Source organism: Neofelis nebulosa, chromosome 3 (genome assembly GCF_028018385.1).
Source record: "Neofelis nebulosa isolate mNeoNeb1 chromosome 3, mNeoNeb1.pri, whole genome shotgun sequence".
Classification (NCBI taxonomy): Eukaryota; Metazoa; Chordata; class Mammalia; order Carnivora; family Felidae; genus Neofelis; species Neofelis nebulosa.
Window position 1 is genome coordinate 9,000,802 of NC_080784.1, and position 23,610 is coordinate 9,024,411.

General features: G+C 43.1%; 1 protein-coding gene across 1 annotated transcript in view; it reads right to left on the reverse strand.

Moving 5' to 3' along the window:
- The window catches only part of VEGFC (vascular endothelial growth factor C), a 111,291-nt gene extending 89,398 nt beyond the window's left edge, over positions 1 to 21,893 (reverse strand). The window contains exon 1 of the mRNA XM_058719926.1: positions 21,397 to 21,893. Coding sequence (XP_058575909.1) covers positions 21,397 to 21,543 — 147 coding nt within the window. The 5' untranslated portion in view covers positions 21,544 to 21,893. The remainder of the gene's footprint in view (positions 1 to 21,396) is intronic.
- Positions 21,894 to 23,610: the final 1,717 nt, after the last annotated feature.

Consider the following 23,610-nt stretch of genomic DNA (forward strand, 5'->3'; position numbering starts at 1 on the left):
AGTTCTGATGATGGTTCGCTGGCTTCAGCAACATGGAGATCACTGGTATCTTGCAAAGAGCAATGTATTATTTATATTTAATTAATAGTATTTGGCCAGTAGATATTCCATTAATAAATGGATGTTCAGATGAACTTTATTCCATCTGTGGGCCTTTGATCACAAAACATTAAGGACTCTGAAGGCAAGAGTGTGAATCACACTGATGGAGTTAAATATTTTTCCAGGGCCTGGAGAGAGAACTAGGGCTTTAGCAGTAGTTAACATGAGGCACTGCTTTACATGAGCTCTCTTACAGTGCTGGAAGGAATACACTATTTCCCCCAATTTATAGTGGAGAACCTGACTCAGGAGTCTTAAGATCTCACAGCTCTTAAAGTGCAGTGCTAATTTCAAATTCAATTCTGACCCCAAAGTCCAAGTGGTTTTAACTACCCTATGTTCTCTGAGAGTAAAACAGAATGAAAGGATTATAAAAGGCTTACTTGAATTAACTGGGAATCAAATCTGGGTCCCTGTACTCCCCCAAATTACTATCTTATGCTAACCTATGCTAAAAGAAAATTTTATATGTTTATAAAATATATAAGACATATTCCTACAAGGCTTGGGAAGAAACATCTACTTACTAGAAAATAAGTTTTCAGGCAACTTAAAAAATATCTGATAATTACACATGGTCTTAGAAACAGTCATTCTGAAAAACAAAATTCACCTAGCTTAAACATTCAAACTTCCAATTGTAAGTACATCTTATTCCTTTTTTCTCATCAAACTGAAAATATTTAGAACTACACTAACAAAACCAGAGTAACTCCTACCCCTGGCTACCCAAAGACTTCAATCAGTATTATTGCTTGAAATTAATCAGCTATTTAAAAAAAAACAAAAACAGAAACAAAACTGTTAGTAAAAACCTTTTTTTTAAATATTTATTTTTGAGAGAGAGAGAGAGACAGAGAGCAAGCAGGGGAGGGGCAAAGAGAGGGAGAAACAGAATCCGAAGCGGGCTTCAGGGCCTGAGCTGTCAGTACAGAGCCCGATGCAGGGCTTGAACCCACGAATTGTGAGATCATGACCTGAGCCGAAGTCAGACACTTAACCGACTGAGCCAGTCGGGTGCCCATAGTAAAAATCTTTTCTAAACACATTTAGCAAGTATATTTAGCTACCCATAAAGTCTCTTTCCAGATGTGACAAGTCATTCCATTGAAAAGGATAAATCCTAACATCACCAACATTATTATTGTGGAAACATTCTAATATATTAGTCACTAGAATGACTTTCTAAACATACTTACCCAGTTTATTTGGCTATGTATGAAGTCTCTTTTCAAACCTGACATGTTATTTCCAGTGACCTGAATAGGGTATTTCCCTGAGACAGCACAATGGCAGAAAGTCTCCAGGCAGACTTTCCAAACAGAAAATAAGAATGTATCTAATGTATTTTCAGCTTTGGAATTATCTATTCCTATTATCGTGTCCTCTGGACCACTGCCCCTGAAAAACAACTGAGCTCCTATTTTCGCCAACAGACATTCTCCTGAGTTGGTTTAAAGCAATCGGGACAGACAGTTCAATAAAAGTGGTGAGAATTCCACTAAGGCCTATTACATCATCTTGTTTTTCCATGTGGTGAGCGCCTTCTCCCTGCCCGGCCGCCATCCACAGGGTGGCATCGTAGAACACACGGGAAGATGCTCACATCTGGTAGTCATGCCGTGCACACCCCACCCGGTCCTGTGTGAGGACAACACAGCCGGATCCGTACCAGGCGTTTTACTGGGGGGGTGAGGCCACTGACTCCGTCCCCGTCTCAGGGCTAGTTTCCGTCCTTATCTCGGGGGTGTGATCTGTAAATCAACACAGTGAAGTCGGGATGATGGTACTCTGTTGGAGTGGGCTGCAATCTGACAGCAGCCGTGCCCCACTCTTCCAGCAGAACTGTGTGAGGGAAGGAGACAGGGGATGTCTCCATCAGTACCAAGCTGGCCTCACAAACAATACAGCTCCACGGAGAGGAAAGACTGAGCACGTTAAGTTCATGCCTTAAGCAGTGGTGATGTCTCCATTGTCAGAAAGAAGCCATGTCAAATCTGAAATGTTTCCGTGTCCAACCTCACAGCGAATATAGAGTAAAAGGAAAATCGACACCAATATATTACCGAAAAAATTTTAAATGAAGTGGGTTATATTTACTTGGGGTGGTAGTATTGTCCTATACTGAAATCCACACCCCTCGAGTATTTTTCAAGAACACTAGATTTTTCCGGTCTTTCCCTTCTCTGTTACTGCACTTACTTTTGACACAATACAATTAGCAAGTTTAAATTCTCATGTTCTATAAATGTTTCATAAAGGCACTATCTCTCCAAACTAGATTTTTTTTTAAATGTTTATTTGTGAGACAGAGAGAGAGAGAGACAGAGCATGAACGGGGGAGGGTCAGAGAGAAAGGCAGACACAGAATCCGAAGCAAGCTCCAGGCTCTGAGCTGTCAGCACAGAGCCCGACGCGGGGCTCGAACTCAGACCCCGAGATCATGACCTGAGCCGAAGTCGGACGCTTAACCGACTGAGCCACCCAGGCGCCCCTCCAAACTGGATTTTTAAATCTTTTGAAGAGTCGAAAGGTCTCGTGTGATACATTCATATTGCTTAAAAATCAACGCTTCAGTGACATTAATCTTTCAGATAAGTATTTAAGGGACACAGCGATGTTGCAGGCGTGAGGAAAAACGTGAGAAATTTCAGGGGGAAAGCTACAAATCATACTGATACCACGCTACAAACACTGCTACTCAAAATCCATTCTCCTTTTCTTCCTTAGGGAGCGAGTTCCAATATTGCTTGAAGTTGCATAGATTTTATTTCTTAGCCTCTCTTGCAGCTAGAGATGGCCACAGGACGGTTGTGGGAAGTGTAAGTTCCAATCTACCAGGGATTTCTGAGCAAGCTGCTGCTTTCCTGTTAGGACGTCCGCTTCCCGTCTCCGTATCCTTCCTTCCTCCAGACCAGACATAAGGCTGGGAGGAGGCAGCTTTGCTGCAGCCGTGAGAGGGGAAGCGCACAGGGGCTGACACGCGGACAGCCCCGTGGAGCTCCTGGCTGCGCGAGCCCTTAACTGCCCGCTGGGGAGAGAAGGAAACTCAAATTCGCTTAAGCCGCTGAGCTAGAGTTTTGGTACAAATGGCCCGATCCCACTTTAACTGATATTCTCAGAGTAGTTGGCGAGATCACCAGAGGCTTAAATAGAATTCTTTGATGGTATGGCACTAACAATAATAATAATAATAATAATAATAATAATAAAGAACCCAAAGCTAAAAACCAAAAAATCTCTCTCTTCCATCAAAGAACAGACGTACAGAAGCATTAGGGAAAGGAAACAAAAAAGACAAGTATAAAAACAAATTTTTAAAAGGTGCAAAGGACCCTGCAAACAGAAGTGGTAAATAACAGTGGTAGGAAGAAAAATGGGAAGTAGCAGTAATTTTTATTTTATAGCCGAATTCTTTTTTTAATGTAATTTTTTTTAATGTTTATTTATTTTTGAGACAGAGGGAAACAGAGCACAAGTGGGGGAGGGGCAGAGAGAGAGAGGGAGACACAGAATCTGAAACAGGCTCCAGGCTCTGAGCTGTCAGCACAGAGCCCGACGCGGGGCTTGAACCCACGAACTGTGAGATCGTGACCTGAGCCGAAGTCGGACGTTCAACCGACTGAGCCACCCAGGCGCCCTTTTATAGCCCAATTATTAAAATGAGGTCATGTTTAACCTGCTTCAATCAACACAATAAAAATATGATGTATTATACTTAAAAGTGCTAATTTGCAGGAGTCCAGAAAATTCACTTAAGACAACCTCACTTCTTTAGAAAGACTGAATAATGATAAGCACGTATCCTTTGCTTGTGGAATAGTCTTGTTCCCAGCACACTGCTCAGAAAAAAGAAAATAAAAAAATCAGTCGTCCACAATACGCAGTTGATTTACAACATGCAATTGACTAAAACTCTTTAATGTATCGCATAGGACTATTTAAGGTATAGTTAAGCAAACGATTTTTAATTAAGGAGAAATTCTTAAATACGAATTCTCATCGATACTTTGAATTACTACATTCAGTGATCATTGTGAAAATTAACTTTATGAGCTTTAGGTTTTAAATGTGACAGAAAGTAATAGGTAGTGAATAACTTGAGAAACAAAAAAAAAATCAAAGAATCACTTTTGCTTGCGACTCAGTCCCTGTATTGAGTTATTCCAGTAGTCTACATGTGTGGGGTGTGTCAAACACTTATTTTTGTGGCAACAAAAATGATCTTTCCAGATATAAAACGGCTACCGCATGTAACATGGAAGAATACAAAACTGAAAATTTAGACATCAGAGAAGTGAGAAATGGAAAAGTATGACCACTTCTAGAAATTAAAATAATATCCCAATAAGAAACTTAGTAAGTAAAAATACACGTCATGGTCCATACTGCATTTTAAGAGGAAAAGCATTAGAACACATGCTTTATTTCGTGTTGCTTCCTGCATATGACTGTCTTGATTTGTATTCTCTAGATTGCCAGGTAAACTAGCCATCAACTGGTTTAGCCTCAGACTAGAACCACGACTGATCAGATTTTAATGACCAGATATGGTCAAAGTGCCTTGAGCATAGATAGGGAGTCCACCGTACGATTCTGGCTGACCCACCGATAGCCTAACAGTCCCCTAGATGGCAAATAACGTGGCAGAAGTGAATTTAGGACACTTACCACCCTGGAGTGGAAGTTAATAAATCCATAGCTCCAAGAAGGAGCCAGTAATTTTCAGGGAGAAGGGCTAGTCAAGTATGAAATCCTTAATCATTGCAGATTACTACAACTGGCCTGTGAGCTCCAGATCCAAAATCTTTCAGCTGAGGGAAAAAAAAAATCTAACTGAAAGAGAACTGTGTTGTGCTTACAAATAAACTTTTATTAGAAAAAGTAAACTAAGGGGCGCCTGGGTGGCTCAGTCGGGTAAGCATCTGACTCTTGGTTTTGGCTCAGGTCATGATCTCATGGTTTGTGAGTTTAAACCCCACATCGGGTTCTGTGCTGACAGTGTGCAGCCTGCTTGGGATTCTCTCTCTCTTTCTCTGCTCCTCCCCTGCTCGTGCTCTGTCTCTCTCTCTCTCTCAAAATAAATAAATAAACTTGAAACACAAAGAAAAGTCAACTAACATAATATATCTCTTATTATTTGATGTTTTTCCCCCAAACATTAAGCTGAAACTGTACATCACTATAGGAGGGATTGTACACATTTCAAATTTGTCTTGGACAGAGCTTTTCCTAGGAATGAGTACCCTGTACATTGGCCAATCACATTCTTGGAGGCACCTCTGAACATTCCATTGGGTTTTATAATTGCACTTAAAGCCATTCATGTGGCATCTGTAAGCACTTGTTGACAGATGTGAAGATGGGCCTCTATGCCATGTACTGTATTTCCAGCTGCTTTAAATTTATATTAGCATGCTTTCCTAATTTCCCATCTTGATGCTCCAATGACACATTCGGGCTTGTAAAGGCCTGGAATCAAACACAAGTTTTGCACAGCCCAGGTGTTTATTCATTAATCTGAATGAAGATATGAAAATACTTCCTTGTTTGCACATTTTTTCCTCATATTTGAGACTTCTCATCCAGTCTTCTCTCTCTCTAAATCCCATGAGAATTTTCTCTCTAGCTGCCATTTTCTAAACAATTAGAGTTGGTCCAGAGTCACTCTCAAGCTACTAATACTTCTAACGGTGAGAAGGGACAGGAGGTGTACATGTCTTCATAGACACAATTGTTATTTATTTCAGATGTGGCTGGCTTAAAGTATTTACAAAATATGAACATAAATATCATCTTAAGAGAATCCATCAGTCATGCAAAAAATGTTGGATATAAAGATACAAATTATTGTAAATCTAGGGGCAACAGATTGAGGACGTCGTACAAATTTAGAAAGTCACTCCACAGTCACATGCTTACATTAATAATTTTAAAAATTTTAGTCCACACAAGCCTAAAAGTGTTCTTTGTTAAGTATGAAGTATTTTTAAATTTAAGCGACTTTTCTTATTTCCAGGGAAGAAAACAAGAAGAAAAGCAGTGTTTTATCAGAAAAGTGAAAGTTTTCCCATAAATCTTAGATTCTGCCTTATACTTCATTGGCCAAAATATCCTATGCCAGTGCCACCTACAAAGAGCACTAGAAAAGAAGTTTATAAATTTTAACCGAGTACATGAAAACTGTTCCATAAAAAAAAGTCACTATTATATATGAAACTTTTAAGCACATAAAAGCTTACATCTTGGAATCTTATAGAATTGTTTTCCTCAGATTTTACTTAATACCATAAATGCTGACACATAGAAGGCAATAACTACTTAGTGAACCAAGTAATCAATTTTATAAAGTAACAGATACGGATATATGATTTATTCTTGGTATATGTAAGGTATCCATTTTATAGTCAGAATGTGCCTAGAAATCTAATTCTTTGTCTTCTCTCAGCCCAAAGTTATACTCAAATTCTAATTCTTCAAGTCAAAGAACTTGATGTCTTTTCTGTTTACAATTCAAAATGAAATACATTTTTATTTGGCCCACAATTATAATCACCAAAATACTGAACTTTAGCCAGAACAGTACATAAAAAGGGGAAAAAAATGCATGAGCAACAGGGGACAATATGACTTCACATGCTAATGGTCTAGTTGTGGCCGACTGTATTCTCAGGGTAAATACATTTGCTGGTGAGCTTCGATAACTAATCCATACTGGGTTACATGGAATTTCTACTGATATTTGTTCACAATTATAATTGGAAGCAAGGAAGAGAATGCCCCCCTCCCCCCCCACCACACACACACACACACACACACACACACACACACACACACACACGAAGAAAGTAAGTGAACGGTCCCCTTCTAGAAAAGAATGCTACCAGAGGGAAAAGTGTTCCTTAAGGTGCCCTACATCAAAGTAAACAAGGGGCGCCTGGGTGATTCAGTTGGTTGAGCGTCAGACTCTTGATTTCAGCTCAGGTCATGAACTCAAGATTCCTGACTATGAGCTGGGATTCTCTCTCTATCCCTCTCCCTCTGCTCCTCCCCCATTTGCACTCTCTCTCAAAATAAATAAACTTAAAAAAAAACACAAAGAAAACAAGTATTTGTTCTTCAACAATCATTAAGCTAGCAATCCCAAATTACTTAGCGCTATGACATCTATTACGATCAAATGCGGATTCAAGTAAGAACGACTAATTAAATAATTCTGTCTAAATCACCTGGCCCTGCAAGCAAGTTACTTTGTTGAACTGAAGACTTATAAGGGTGAATCTAAACTACACTCATCTTTAATTCCCAGTCTCAGTGAAGTCGGGTTTTGATAGCTACATATGACCCAGATATACTTTAACCGTGCTCTCACTCCATGCTGCGAAACATCTGGTCTCGCCCAAAACACTGTCTGTTCTACATTCTACATGTGTAGCAACTTACCTTCCCAATTTCCTGAGAGTGTTTCGTCTTCAAATATTCCTGCTGTCCTCATAAACTCCAGATATATCCTGGAAAATTTTCTGATTGCACATTGCAGCATAAACCAGTTTAACAAAATTATAAATTTATATATATTGCCACAAGAAAAAGCACCCAAAGTTGGGAAGGAATTCTGGTTCCTCATGTTAAATGCACCCTAGATGCACATACAACCTACATACTATGTGTACTTCTGTAGTCATGGAAGAAGCGTATGTACTAAGTTTTCCAAGCCACAACCTGCTACTATTACATTAAAACGGAAGCAACTGTGATATAAAAGCATCATTTATGCACCAAAATAGTGGGAAGGTGTGTTGAGGTGCAAAGATGGCAGAGCCTGGAGCCTAATTTTCCAAAAAGAAATTAAGTTCAAATTTAAATGTACTGTAAGAAATTCTGCTCTCACTACATTGTTGACCTTCTTTGTAGAATGCTATATATAGACTGAAGTACAAGGCGGTATAAACAATGACTCTTGGCAGTGGTAGACATAGTTATTCTGTAATGAGCTGAAGTTGTTTAAAGCGTGTTGAAAAATAGTTAATGGCAAAATATACTAGAGTAAAAAGATGGAATATAGGAAAAGGAAAGAATATGTAATTTATCAGGAAGACTATTATGTGTCTGTAATTTTGGTGTATGAAAGAATGGTCCCATGTCTGTCAGCACCCAAGGGCATGTTATCGAGAGGGATACGTTGCTTTAGAGTGAAGCATTACTCTCTAATCAGGAGTCTTTGTAACCTTCAAGGGAGCCCATGATCCTGGAATTACAACATGTTCTTTCTGCCCTTGGGACAGACCAACTCGTGTCAGGGGGTCCAGCAAAGGACCCAGATAGAAAAAAACAAAACAAAACAGAATTTAGTTAACTAAAATGGTAATCGTTTAGGCTTAGGGTTAGAAAGGCAGAAACTGTTCTGGAAAAGACTGAACTTAAATACAGGTAGAAACAATGCACCAGGGTGCTCACGAAATCACACAGCTTCAGAGATTCGCATACCATTAGGTCTAAACGACACTCTTCCTCACGGGTGTGGAAGTCCTTGTTTAATGACAGGTTGGTGACATTTCGTTAAAAAGGGAAAGGTTTTAAACTTCACTATTTAACTGGAACTCCTAAAGTTCAGACTAATGGCACCTGAGTGCTTGGCATTGCACAGACGTAGCTGTTACAACTCGTTTATAACCCATTGGCTAAGCAAGTGTAGAACGCTTACGTGCAACACACAGTGCATATGGTGTGCCATACAGCTCATCTGAATGTCACAGATTCAATTTTAGCACATGGATATTTTAGTGTTTAAGTTACCATTTTAATTTGGGGGCAGAAGGTCCAATTTATAATTATCTAAAACACTCCTGGGAGGAGAAAACCCACAGTCAGTCGTAAGAGGGTATTTAAGGCAAATCAGGCATATTTGTTCTCCTTCCTACCACACCGCAAACACCTTACAGAGGTGCAATAAAGTCAAAATAAATGTCAAGAACACCTTTATTTAAAAACAACAACGACGACGACAGCAAACCTTGGTACCTGCGACGGCAAAAATTCAGGTATTTTCTGCTGGAGGAAGCTTGAGGCAGTCACATTAACACTGGCCCCGGTTTAAGAATCCAGAAGAAACTGCAGGCTGCACTGACAGATAAGCGTGACACAGAAAGGGAACGCCAATTTTAAATCTTTTCATCTTCCATTCACTAAGGCGGATGTCACCGTATGCTAGGTTACAGTAATATCATTCTGCTACGCTCCTGTGGCCATGACACAAAGGTGTGTTTTTCTAAAGTAAAACAGAATGGGTCTCAACAGAGCAGCCCCCCACCCCGGCTACCAATATTTAGGAGGAAAAAAATCATTTGTGCTACAATTTATGACATCATTATTTGCTTAATCTGTGTATCTAAAGCAGCTTCAAATTACTCAATTTTAAGTGTAATGGTCATGACTCACGAGTAATTTTGACCTTGGTAAAATTCTAATTTGGCATGGATGGACACCAATTCTCTTTTTTTAAGCCCTAGGATTCAAAGAGAACAAACAATGATTCACTATCATCCCAAAACGTAAATCTGGCTCTGAGACAAAAGGATTAGTTTGTGTTTTAGGGAAGTCTTAAGTGTCATGACCCATAAGCAAACATGAACCTCCATAAGTGTTCCATTTTTCAAAACATAAACTTGGAAGAGGCCTTTAAGAAGGATAAAGTAACGAAATATACACAGCAGATGCAAACATAAAGAAAGAATCAAAAATATTCCATGGAGGCAATGCTAACCGTAGTAAAGTAAACCACAGTGGTTTAAAACAGCATCACATCTGGTATTTGATATTAACCGGCTACTTCCAAGGAACTCTGAGTGAAAGGAAAAAACAACCCCTTTCACAGATTATAGGAATTCAGTCCTAAGATTCATGGCAGATGTGTGGTCACTCTGGTTACAAGAGAATCAGGACTATTTTCTTTCAGATTTCAGTCTGATTTAATTTGTCAAGTTTACCCACCCACCATTTGTTTTTTGGGGGGGGGGGAGGTGAGCATTGGAAGAAAAGGCTCCATGTAAGTGTAAACAAAGAAAAGAAAATGCGCTATTTTCTTGAGGAAAGGTTATAGGGCTCTTACCAACACATCTTTTTTAGTAAGGTAATGATTTTTGCCATTTCAGAAAAAAAGACATTAAACCTTTGACCACTAGCTGGCTGAGGAGGTGATAAGGAGTCAGTTTCCCTGCTCCCAGCCAGTTCCCAGGAGTGTGGCTCCCCATGCATATATATGTAAGACTTTTCCTAAACAACTACAATATCAAAGCCGGCTCTTTCTTCTCAGAAAGTTTTCATCTGTTTCAAGTACTTCAGCAAGTTGGAAGCGAAAGTATTACTAATCACACAACATATCCTCTACATATAAAGGAATATTAAATATGCAATGCTATTTTAATCTTGTTTCTGACCAAAAATATAAGCCACAGCCCTTTTAACAGGGAAAAAAAATTGTATAAAAGTTACTGTGAAGAAAATTACATTAAAATTTAAATTTGCAAAATTTAAATTTGAAAATAGGGCATATAATGGCACTTACATATGAAGCTGCATTTTATATCATGACACATAGTTCTGATCCTGAAATAAAAATATGAAACTCACTTTATTTTTTATTATTTTTTTAATGTTTTTATTTATTTTTGAGAGAGAGAGAGACAGAGCATGAACAGGGGAGGGTCAGAGAGAGAGAGGGAGACACAGAATCCAAAACAGGCTCCGGGCTCCAAGCCATCAGCACAGAGCCCGATGCGGGGCTCGAACCCACGGACCGCGAGATCATGACCTGGGCTGAAGTCGGATGCTCAACCGACTGAGCCACCCAGGCACCCCTGCAACTCACTTTAAAAGAGGGGGATACCCGTACCTGCATAAAGACTTGAATGGCTAATCTACATAGATATGCACGGATTTCTATAGCTAATATGTCATCTAATTCTTTATTCGGTTACAAGGAGGCTGAGTGCCTAATTAGCGTCTAATCTTTTGGTCCGGACTGGGTCAGGACAACATTCTCAGTTTAGAAATACAGGATCTGGTCAGAAGTTCCTAAAATACTTCCACTAATGTCTGTACTGGAATCCTAAGGAAGTGTACTTTCAAGATGTTAATGAAGAACAAATACAGCATTAGCTCTTGAGGAGCTAGGAGCTGTGTACCCCACTTATTTTGAATTTCCTCTTCCTTACTTGCTCGTGCACCTCCAACACTCCTCACCCCCATCCGCACCAAGAGGCTGCACCAAGAACTTCAGTGTCTACTGACTGGCAGGCCAGCAAACAGAACCATCGAACAAAATCAGCTACCGTGAGCAAGCCAGGGTCCTCAGGTAAACCACGCTTACTCTCGAAGTGAAGTGTCTACTCCCCGGTTCATCTCCATGACAGCACAGATCGGACAGACTTTGCCGGTCTGGAAGGTTGCCCCAGAGAGGCAGGGCTAGTACATTTTCCTAAACAAATTTACACAAGCTTCCCTCTTGCAGGTAACATGCTGGCATGACATTTTCTTTATGTTTTATTCGTGGACACTCCGCTTTTAATATTTTAGGTATTCTGGAAAGGTTTCCCTATAAATTTAGAACGTATATTTTTATTTCTCTCATGCCAGGTAATAATATAAAGACTTGAGAGGTTTACACACTAAAGTGGCAACATTAGTCTGTTTCTTTAACAGAGATTTGAACTTTAAAGTATTTAAGCCTTGAAAGTATTCAGGATGAGGTCATGTGAAATGATATGGCATTGTAAAAGTCTTGTGTGTATCAAAATCCTTTTCGCCAAATGACTTAAGTGCAGGGCACTTCAGACGATGACCATCGTCCCCTATTCCTGGACTCAATGGTCTCAAAATCAAATATCAATATTATCAAAATCAAATATCAATATTATCTCCTCTTCCCATATTTTAGAAATCAGGAAAATTGTAAGCTTATAATAAAAATGTAATAAACTAGGTGGAAGGTGCTGAAGAATCACTCGGAAGAATATCACAGTTACTTCCTATGCCTAGGACCACAGCCTTTATGTCTATGATGTGTTTCTGACGATGAAACCCATCTATTTAACAAGAAGTTATAGAATTTGATAGCTTATGGCTGTCCCCTCTAGTCTTACTGTTGGCAGGAATACTTGTAAGCAGGTTAAAAACATTTGTTTAATGTTTATTTATTTTTGAAAGAGAGAGAGACAGACAGACAGTATGAGTGGGGGAGAGGCAGAGAGAGAGAGGGAGAATCCAAAGCAGGCTCCAGGCTCTGAGTTGTCAGCACAGAGCCCGATGCCAGACTTGAACCCATGAACCACGAGATCACGACCTGAGCCAGTCAGACACTTAACCGACTGAGCCACCCAGGCACCCAAAGCAGATTTTAAAAAGTGGGAATTGCTGGGGCGCCTAGCTGGCTTAGTTGGTAGAGCATGTGACTCTTGATCTCAGATTGGGAGTTCAAGCCCCACAGTGGGCACAGAGCCATCTTAAAAAAAGGGTGGGGGGGGGGTAGGAATTGCTGGGACACTTAAGAGTTATCAGTCTCTCTCTTGCTCTCCCTTTCTTGCTCTTTGTCAGCTGAACTACAAATCAGTATATAAACTGTGGAGAATATAATATCATATACTCTGATTTTTTTAATATTCTCTTTCAATGGATTGTCCGAAAATATTTAGCTAGGCAAGAAAAAATACAGAAGCCATGGCTGGCAGTTTGAAGAATGATCAAAGGGAGGGGAGTGGTGACAGAAAGGGACAAGGGTGGGGGGTAGTGTGTGTGTGTGTGTGTGTGTGTGTGTGTGTGTGTGTGTATCTAAGCATGACCATTGTTTACACTACTTGCTCTGTTTGGAATGTGAGCCATAATAGAGAAAATGTCTGTTATTAATATACTTTATAAATGTTTCCAGATAGCGCAGGGGTGGGTGCTTACATAAATCTGCAGTGGTCATCACCATCATCATCAGAAATAACCAGGAACATATAGTGGAGTTCAAATTCCATATATGGGTGGCCCACAGAATGAGAACAGCAATCGTTGACAGACACTGCAAGGAAGTCTGCAGTTGATAATGGCTTCGGGGAACCTTGCAGCCACCTTCTAGTCTTCTTCTTTTAGATACTTCTGCACAATGATGCCAAATTAACTTCCTTAAGACACCAATTTCAGCCTATCACTCAAGAATCTTCAGTGGCTCCTGGTGTGTCAACCGAGATCCAAACCTAGGTCCTGCTCCTTGGTTTTTTATACCTTCTACAAGATTCCCCTCTGTTTCCCTTAAAGCTCTGGACAGTCTACTCCCTTCTCCCCAAACACCCTGCTGACTAGACTGACTTGTACTTTGCACTCACACTTCAATATGTGAAATCCCCACCTTTGTTTCTGTAACCACCATCGACTTGCTTTGCACAGCTGACCTCATACCAGTCCAGCCTTCCCATGCTTGTCCATGCAGCCTCCAGGGCTCACTCGACAACTTCTGGTAAATCAGGAGACTTCCTTACAATAGCTCTTCCACTGTCTGCATTTCCAGTGTAACCCACTTCTGGTATTTTTAATGAGTAAGCTTCTTGTTCCTTACACAAGATCACATGCTTGTTATAGACAAGAATCACTCAAAGTTGTGTGATCACTCACCACATTGTAATTTCCTGCCTAGAACTGAAGCTGCTACTAGTGAGAATTAATTAAAATGCCCCTGAATTGAAGTCAATCTAAATAGGAGAATTTGGAGTAAGAAATCCATAAACCTGATACTAACAGGCAAGCGGAGTTAGCAGCATCACCGTGGCCTCCTTCCTGAGTACCTCAGTATCCCCTCCAGGTGATCACTGGGGTGATCAGGGGACTAGGGGAAGCCTTTGGAAAAGAATCATTCGACAATCCAATCCCTTCCCCTTGTCCTGGAGCCTGCGCAAACTTCAGATTCCAGAATTCTTCAGCAAACCCGGGGTATATGTATACACATCTCATAAGTGAACACCTTACTATTTCTTTAATGAAATTTAGAAATATTCAAACCCAGAGGATAAATACTATACATAGCCTTATGTTATATCAGGGTCATAGCACCAAATAATTTATGAAAATGCTTTTGGATTCCAGAACTTCATGAAAGCCTCCTAACACTTTGAAAGACACTAGCTCACGATCAGTACCAGAAAACAGTAAGAATCTACCGGCAAAAGGCATTTCCAGGCATCCATTTGACTGACTCTTGCGATGAATGCCAAGAAAGACAATGTCTTCTTCTAACAGTTAAACTACAAATTCTGAAAAAGAGTATATCAACTAAAGATAGGAACCACCTGAATATACACGAGTAAATTTCAGAAGAAACAATTATCCAGACAAATCTATAATTTTTACTGAAAATTTTAAACACTTTTTTAAAGTTTACTTATTTACTTTGAAAGACAGAGAGAGAAAAAAAAAAAAAAAAGACAGAGAGAGAGAGAGACAGCTTGAGCAAGGGAGGCGCAGAGAGAGAAGGAGAGAGAGAGATTCCCAAGCAGGCTCCGCACTGTCAGCACAGAGCCCGATGTGGGGCTCAAACTCATGAAAGTGTGAGATCATGACCTGAGCCGAAACCAAGAGTCAGACGCTTAACCAAATGAGCCACCCAGGCGCCCCTTTAATGTAAATTGTAGAATTACGTTATAAGTTAACTGAACTATCATCCCTTGTTTGAAGTTCTCTGCTACATCTGTTATTTCTAATGTGAAAACTCAATGATACTTAAGTCAAAATGTATACAAGTCTGCACTTACAAATGTGCGCTCTGCAACAAAATGTAGGACCAGGTAGTATTTGACTGCACCTCTACCAGAAATAATGTAACTGGTACAAGAGAAGACAATGGGTGCCCAGAAGTCAGAGGGCCTGTAATGCTTCCACCAACCACAGTTTGTTCTCTCCAAATCCAATGATTCCTGGAAAGGTCGCTTGGCATAGGTAAGACCATAATCCTTCACTGAAGTCAGAGCAGTGCAACTTTGAAAAACTGTGTGATTATTGTCAGGAATTCTGGTGAAGATTCTTGTTACGCAGTCATTCTTATGAGCCTATTATGGATTACGCCATCTGTGATGGCTCTTTGGTCAGAGGGGCACCATATGGTAAGGCCTGGAAGAAAGTACAGGTTTATTTCAGATTTGTCTAACTGCAGGGAATCAGGACTTAAATAAAAGTAACTGGGTAGGCAGAGTACCTCTTCTCTCTGCCTTCCTGCACCCAGCTGCAACAAGAAAGGAATATATATATGATCATGGGTCTTTCATAAATCCAGAAGGCCCAAACCCCTTATCACACTTTTCTAAAACATATGCCATGTAAGTATTTTTTAAACGAGAAATGCGGGTCCCTGGGTGGCTCACTCGGGTAAGCATCTGACTTTGGCTCAGGTCATGATCTCATGGTTCGTGGGTTGGAGCCCCGCATTGGGTTCTGTGCTGACAGCTCAGAGCCTGGAGCCTGCTTCGGATTCTGTGTCTCCCCCTCTCTTTGTTCCTTCCCCACTCATGTTCTATCTCTCTCTGCCTCTCAAAACTAAATAAACGTAAAAAAAATTAAAAAGTAAGTAAAACGAGAAATGAAACAAAAAAGCTCTATCCTTGCTCCTGGCTAAGTCAGAATAACATCCATCTCATAAAGATGTAGTGAAAAACAGGGGCGCCTGGGTGGCTCAGTCGGTTAAGCGGCCGACTTCGGCTCAGGTCATGATCTCGCGGTCCGTGAGTTTGAGCCCCGCGTCGGGCTCTGTGCTGACAGCTCAGAGCCTGGAGCCTGTTTCAGATTCTGTGTCTCCCTCTCTCTGACCCTCCCCCGTTCATGCTCTGTCTCTCTGTCTCAAAAATAAATAAACGTTAAAAAAAAAATTTAAAAGATGTGTGAAAACAAACTTAACTTGTAAAGCTCTCAGCACAGTGCATGGCACAGATAGATAGATACCGAGGATGTCGTAGAGGAAAGCGAATTATGATGTAAACATCTATGCAATATTCAGACATATGTATGGTACCCAGGGGGCAATTAGAACCTGTAAATACCACTATAGCTGCCAAAGACAAAAGCGATGCCAGGGGCACAGGAAACCATATTTCCTCTCCCACCACCCCTGTGTCCCAAAACACCCTAGAAAGAGCTATGAGACAGAGCTCCTGGTTGGTCCCATGTTGATAGGAGGCCAAGACCTCCATATCAAGAGCTCCAGAACTGGAAGGCCAGAAAGACACCTCCCCAGTCCGCCACCCTCCACCTTCTCAGATCAACTCAGAAGGACAAGAATAGAGACCCACTGGTCTGGAAGCCATGCCACCGATAATGGTAACTGCTTCCTATGAAGCAATTTTGATGATAACTGGTTCTCGAACAAATGACTGCCAATCAGGTGTTCACAATTCAGAAGAAAGACTACACAGAAGTGGAAACCAAAATGAAGGATGAATTGAGTTTCTTATGCCCCAAACCATAGATCCCCAGCATCACTCAGAGTTTGGTCAGAAATCTCTCATAAGGCAGGAAGCTTGCAAGAACCCAATCCAATCCTTCCATTATGTATTCCTTTGCCCTCCTCAGAAAGGGACTCCAGGGAGTGAAACTCCAGGCACCCGCCATAAACTGATGCAGAGTGAAGTGAAGACAAGAGAATTCATAGGTTTCCACTTTCACAAATGTATTTCCTTACTACCGAACCTCCTTTCTAAAGATTGCTGCCAGAAAGTATAGACATTTGCAGTACATCAGGAAATGTCATGGGTACTGAGGCATGAAGCCCAGAGAAGGCTGCAAGTCCATGACTACATATTATAGTTGCATTTATGGCCTGATTCAGTGGAATAAAATTTGCCTCTTTATTTTGAATGCAGGGCAGTAGACTCTGCATACTGTTAATTTTCCTTTTGGGATTGTAATAGTACTTGTCAAATGCTCAAATACTTTACGGATATTACACCATTTACGTCCTGTTGATCCCAGGCAATTATTTTCCTTTAATAGGATGTAAATGTGTAAAGCTTATTTTGCTTCTCCAAAGAGTCTGAAGTCTAGTAAAATCTTAAGTGATTTACAGAATAATGCCGTCATCCTCCATCAACGGTCCATGAAAACCAGCCTCTGCTCTTCTCTGCGACGCCCTAATCCTGCATGTAGGACCAACATTGTCCTATGATGAAAACACTGACGCCAAGGTCCCTTTCTTCCACTTCCTAAGCTTTCTTGTAAATCAGTCACCAAAGCTATGGGTTCTTCCTCCGTGACAGCTTTGGCTGCTAGTCTCACTGCCTCCACTCTGCCCTTTTCATCACTTCCCCTTCTAGAGTATTGCTGGTCACTAGACCACGTCCCCAGAAGTCTTTGTGATCTCTAATAACATCCCACAAATGGTTCCAATACTTTTCTTGCTCCCTGTGTCTTTCGGGGAGCTCAGTGCACGAATCACCCTCCATGACCCACCTTCAACTGGTGTGGGCCCTATGCAGTACAGCCCCAGTCACCTCTAAAAACGTATTCATAGTTACGATTCTTCGCTGTTACACTATATAATCCCCTTGCCTTCTCACCTTCTCAAGCCATCCACAACACGAAGGGATTCCTGTGCTTGATGTAGTCATCTGTTAGAAATTCTCACCCGAGTTGTTAGCCCAAGTCCAGCCTTATGTCAAAGCACTCGGACCAACCAGGCCACATGCCTGAGTGTCTTGTGCCAACTTCGGGACACAGACAATGCTTTGGTACCATTCCCCTGGTATCTCACAGTATTTTTGTGCTTAAGATTTTCTTTTTTCTACATGAGTTGTAAGCTCCTTGAAGAGAGGAAAATGTCTTATGTCTTTTAAGATGCTCAGTCCCTAGCACATTACCTTGCAAACTCAACAGTTATATAATGAAGATGGTAAAACCAACGAATCTAAAACTGTCATTGTGTAGGAGAGTAATCTAGAATGTTCACTAAAAATGTATATTCCTAGACCCAAACCGAGAGATTTGGCTGGTCTCAGGTAGGAGGAAAAAATTAAAGACTTCTAGGGAATTCTCATGCGAGTAACATACAGATAGTATTTTGAAAAACATCATCACTGATTAATTTGAAACCGTAAATGCAAATAAAACACGTACAAAAGTACGCAGAATTATAAATAATAGAGACAGAAAACCTGGCATGTTACAAACCAGTTGCCAATATTAGGAAGTTTTTTTTTGTGATAGACACCATAAACCATATATGCTTCTACTATTTGAATTTAAAATAGCAATTCTCATTAAAGCAATTCATGTTAATATTAAGCTAATCTTGTTTTTTTCATTTAAACTAGAAAGTAGGGATACTTAAAGTTATGCAAAACAGAAGTTATATTTTGACACTCAAGAATAACTGATCTTCTAGATTATTCACTTAATTGATACAAGATTATAAATCTTTAAGCTTTCTTTTGTTGATTTTGACCTTTAACAAAGGCATGTGCAACATAAGACGTGCTCTCCTTGAATTCATTACTCTAAAAATATATAAGGATCTAGGTATTTATACTCCCAGTCCAACACTTTTTGGAATAAAAGTATACTTCACATAACTCTTCCTTTATTATTATAAAGTTTTTCCTTTGAACATCAAAATCCTGAACTTCATCCAACCAGAGTGAACTCTGTGCAATGTCATGTTGGCAAATAATTTCATTTAGCAATCTAGTTTCTCTTTCTAGGCTTTGCAGTTTTTTATTTTTAGTTGGATGATAATTCTATATATTTCCTCTTTTTCCCATCACGCCTAGTTAATTTTAATTATATAATAGGCAAAACTGTGTTTGCCTCACTTTTCTGATGTTGCCTTGCTTGCACTACTGTCCTTCAGGGAAACATTTTGGGATCTTTTAGTAAGTCCTGTACCACGGATAATTAGAAAGAGGAACCTAATAAATGCAAATATAAGTCAAGTAACAAGGAGATCTCATTTGTCTTTGTGATTTTACCTCCCGATTTTTGTGTGCTTTTGTGGGTGGGGTGAAGGACTGGATGGCTAAGCTTTGTTTATAGTTTGTGAGCTATTTTGTATTTTTTAAACATTACAAAAGTACTTCCTAAATGTGAATTAACCAAAACCCTGCATTTGTTGGAGATTTTGTATACTCAGTGTTCCTTATTTACCTTCTGAAATCTCTTCTTGGGATATAGGTGTTTCACAGGAAATTAACAATCAGTTCCCTCTCCATGGTTTCCATCCCTGTGAGTCACTTGTTTAGGCCACTAGGGAGAGACATGGAGTCTTTGGACCAGGTCTTCTGGGAGTTTCATGGCAGGGACACAGCAATTCACTGAAGGCATTCATGACACACGCCCTGTCAAGCCTCTACTCGACCAATGAGGAACACTTTAGTGCATGCATAATATACTGCCCTGTGGTCCATGGAACTCAAGAGACCTAAAACGATGTTTCACCAAGTGAAAAAGAGTCCGTATCACATACAGAATGTCAACTCACGTGCACCATACAGGATATAAAAGATGGTTAAGTATGAAAAGCAAATAAAAATGCATAAAGATTTTCTTCACGGTAAAGAAAAAGTTGATTACATCACCAGCGAAGATGATTTGAAGACTAACAACAAGTTTAACCTCCAACGGGACGCCCACGTATAACACACACGCATGCGCACACAAGGGCATGTTCATTCGCGACCGACCCACCGGTGAGTGACTCTCGTACAGGCTTCTGGCTTACCAGGCAAGACTTCTCATTTTACCTCCTTCTTCACACTTTCTTACTGTAAACTCAAGAAAGTAATCACTGAACAGGCAATAACCTGCTCTGGAACAGGTTACGTGGTCTCTTTCACCAGCCACCTCTCCGGGTGTTGCCTTACTAAATCATACTTTTAATGGCTTGACTTTGCAGAAACAGAAAGTGAGTAGATATCATGAAACTCCAGGCATTCCAATTACAGTAAGTGTTAGTGGGTCTAATGCTACATTTTTGTGGCATTTAAGCACAGGAAGACATTCTCACGATAATAGTTCTAACACTGTTAAGTGGGAATTTCACAAGTCCTAGAACACACTCTGTTCGGCAATTTAACAGTTTTTTTATTCGCAAGGTTGTTTTCCTTGACTTCTATATTGAATGACAGATTCCGGTTTTTTTTTTCAATTCCCCCCGACCCCGAAATTTAAAATTTAAAGGTAGTTTTTTTTTTTTAATTAGTCTTCTCAATCTTAAAACGTATTGCAAAATAACTGTGAAGGCAATTCAATTTTTGCACATTCAACATATGTCATTCAATCAAGTCAACTCACAGTTGATAGTCACACACCATGGGCACCTCTCCACTTGCCATCGGTTGAAATAAAGCTCCGCATTCTGTACCCAGCCAGGGGTACTGCGCATGTTTGAACGGGGACGTCCCAGAGTATGTGTAATATAAAAAGTTCTTCAGGACTTCCCAACTCTATTACGAATACTATGCATCCTTAATGTCAGATCTGAACGTTTTTTAGGCGCACATTTTGGAAAAGCAAGTTGAGAAGCGGGCACACCTACGGTCACTCCTTTTTGAAAATCAGAATGTCTCCAAAGTGTCTTGGCAACATTTTCCGGCAAAGGGTTAAACCGCTGTTTCATAAACCCAACAAAACAACAATCCACCTTACTGTTCAGGACTTTCAGGACCAGATTTCAGCAACGCAGAGGTTGAAGTTGAAAAGTCATGCCTGATCGTGATCTATGGGAGATCCTGTTGCAGCTCAAGTTTGGCCAACTTCTCCAAGTGACTCTGAAGTCTTGTGCCCTCAAGCCCCGGTGACTAAATCCCTTCCACATTATCCTAAAATCGCCTGGTGCTCCGCCTAAGGGGAACACTCCGGGAAAATGAACCTCGGTTGACCGGTCGTCCTGGCCCCAGGAGCCGAGGGGACTCCCACTAATCTGCTCCGGAGGGAAAAGAGCAGTGCGGACCCGGACGAGCCGCGCTCCCGGGGAGGGTTCCAGCCCGCTGGGCGCACCCGCGGGGGACGACTGCTCCCCAGCAGGTACCGCGATCTCTACCACCACCACCACCCCCCCCCCCCACCTCAGCGGCTGCGTCTACCAGGCTTTCTGGCTTTCCTACTTAGTAACAACTTTATGCAAAAACAAAAACAAAACTTTTCTCCCAGGAAGCGTGCAGTATAACTCGGTATAACTTTGGAGGCAACGTTCCGAAGGCGAAACAGCAACACACGGTCGGCGCGGCTTCTGGGTCCGCAGCGCCCCGCGGTCGCCCCCCACCGCCGGCCCGGCCCCGCACCTACCTGGGCCTCGTCCGCGTCGGGCTCCGCGTCGGAGAAGCCGAGTCCCGACTCGAAGGCGGCGGCGGCGGCGGGCGCGTCGCGCGGACCCCGCAGCAGCGCAGCGGCGAGCAGGGAACACGCCAGGGACCAGAAGCCCAGCAAGTGCATGGTGGAAGGACCCGGAGCGCGGCGGCCCGGCCGCGGTGGGGGCGGGGTGGGCGCGTGGCGCCCCCGCGACGCTGCGCTCCCTGCGCGCGGAGCCGCCGGCGACCCCCCGAGGGCGGCCGGAGGCGGCGGCAGCGGTCCGCGGCTGGGCGCTCCCGACGCCTCGCGTCGCGGTGCTGGCCGGGGCCGGGGAGGGGCGCGGGGTCAGGTAGAAGCCTCACAGGAAACCGGACGTCCGAGCTCCCCGCATTCGGAGCCGGCGAGGTGAGGCGAGGGCGAGGGCGAGGGGGGGGGGGGTGGGGGACGGCGCCTCGGTCCGCCTTTCTGTTTTCGCTTTCTGGCTAGAGGGGGGCAAAGCCGACCCCCTCGGCGCCGCTCGGCCCCTGCGGCCCCCCCACCCCCCCGAGCCCGCGGCCCCCTCCTCCCTCCCCTCCCCTTCCCCCGGTGCAGCGAGCGGCGGCCGGGAGGAGGGCGGCGGGGCGCCGCGCGGCCAGGCCGGGGGAGCTCGGCGGCGCGGGCGGCTCCGGAGCGCGGGGCGAGCGGCGGCGGCTGCGGCGGGCGCAGGGGCAGGGCATGGCTGACGCGCCCTCTGCCTGCGCTTATGTGAGAGAAAGCGGCCGAGGGAGGGAGCGTGCCGAGCCCGGCCGCCCTCCCCTCTCACTTTCCCTCGGAAGCGCTCCGCGCGCTCCCCGCGGCCCCGCGCCTCCGCCCCGGCGCCCCGCGCGTCCCCTCCCCCCGCCCCCCTCCCGGGAGCGCGGCCCGTGGGGCGAGTCCAGCCGGGGCCTGCGGGCCGCGCGGGGCGGAGGGGGGGCGCGACCGAGTCGGCGTGGTGGGGAAGGCAGGCCGACCCTTTGTCCTCGGCAGGCGGCTCCCGGGCTCCTGCCCCTAGCCCACCGGCACGCCTCGCCCTCCGCGCCCCCCCCCCCCCCCCGCCCTCCTGCTCCAGGTTTGCAAAGTGCCCCCGGGGGGCTCCGGAAGGTCCGAGACTGAGTCGTCACAATGGCGGAGACCCCGCCGGGACCTCGGAGCCCGCCGCCGCCCCCTCGCTCCCCTCCTCTGGGCAACTTTCATGTGCAGCAAGAGCTCAGAGTGCAGGACAGGCTACGGGGGTGAATGCTAATGATCCCCTTGGAATCCCAAACTTGGGGCGGGTGGGGATGGAGGGCCACAGTCTTCGCGGAGAGCCAAGTCTCGAGGCGTCAGTTTCTGCAGGGAAGTTGGGTTTAAATGGGAAAGGGAGCGATAAAGAGCCGCGTGTGTTGATCCTACTGTAGGAAGTGACCTGTGCGGAGAAGTCACTGCGTGTCCCCATTGGGAAAATCACGTTGTGGGGCTGATTGCCCTGGTGTCTTCCTCCTCGGGGCAGAGTGGACGGGTTGCTGATGACCAAGCTACTGGGTTTCAACAGTGTTCAGAACAGAAGCCCGAGCTACTTTTCAGTACACTGATCCTAAAATCTTAGATGGAGGACGCGCTGTTATCTGCTTCAATTCTCTGCAAGTTCGGAAACCGCCCTCACCCATTGCATACTTGAAGGCTCAAATAGCTCCAGGGACAGGGAGTCCTCTGTGCCTTTGCAAAACCAACACTGCCGAAAAGCATTTCCTTCCATCTAGCCATTGCTTTCGACTTCTGGACTTTACGCAATAAATCTAATCTAACTTCCACATGTGAGTTCTTTGAATATTTTGAAAACATCTGTCATGTTTTCCCTATGCTAGCTTTCCTCCCAGCAAAATATCCTTTTTGTGAGATGACAGTTCCAAGTTCCCTCATCAACCTTAATCTCATTCTCCATGTTCTTCATATAGTATGCTGCTCAGAACATGACTCAGTACTTAAAGTGTTCCCGTAAGCACGTACAGAGTCTTCTCTGTCCAGACGTTATACATTTATTGATCCAGCCTCCGGTGGAGTTAATTTGCTGGCAGCCAAATGACTACTGACTCACACTACACTTAAAATGGACTAAATTCGGGGCACCTGGGTGGCTCAGACAGTTGCGTGTCCGACTTCAGCCCAGGTCATGATCTCATGGCTTGTGGGTTTGAGCCCCACATCCGGCTCTGT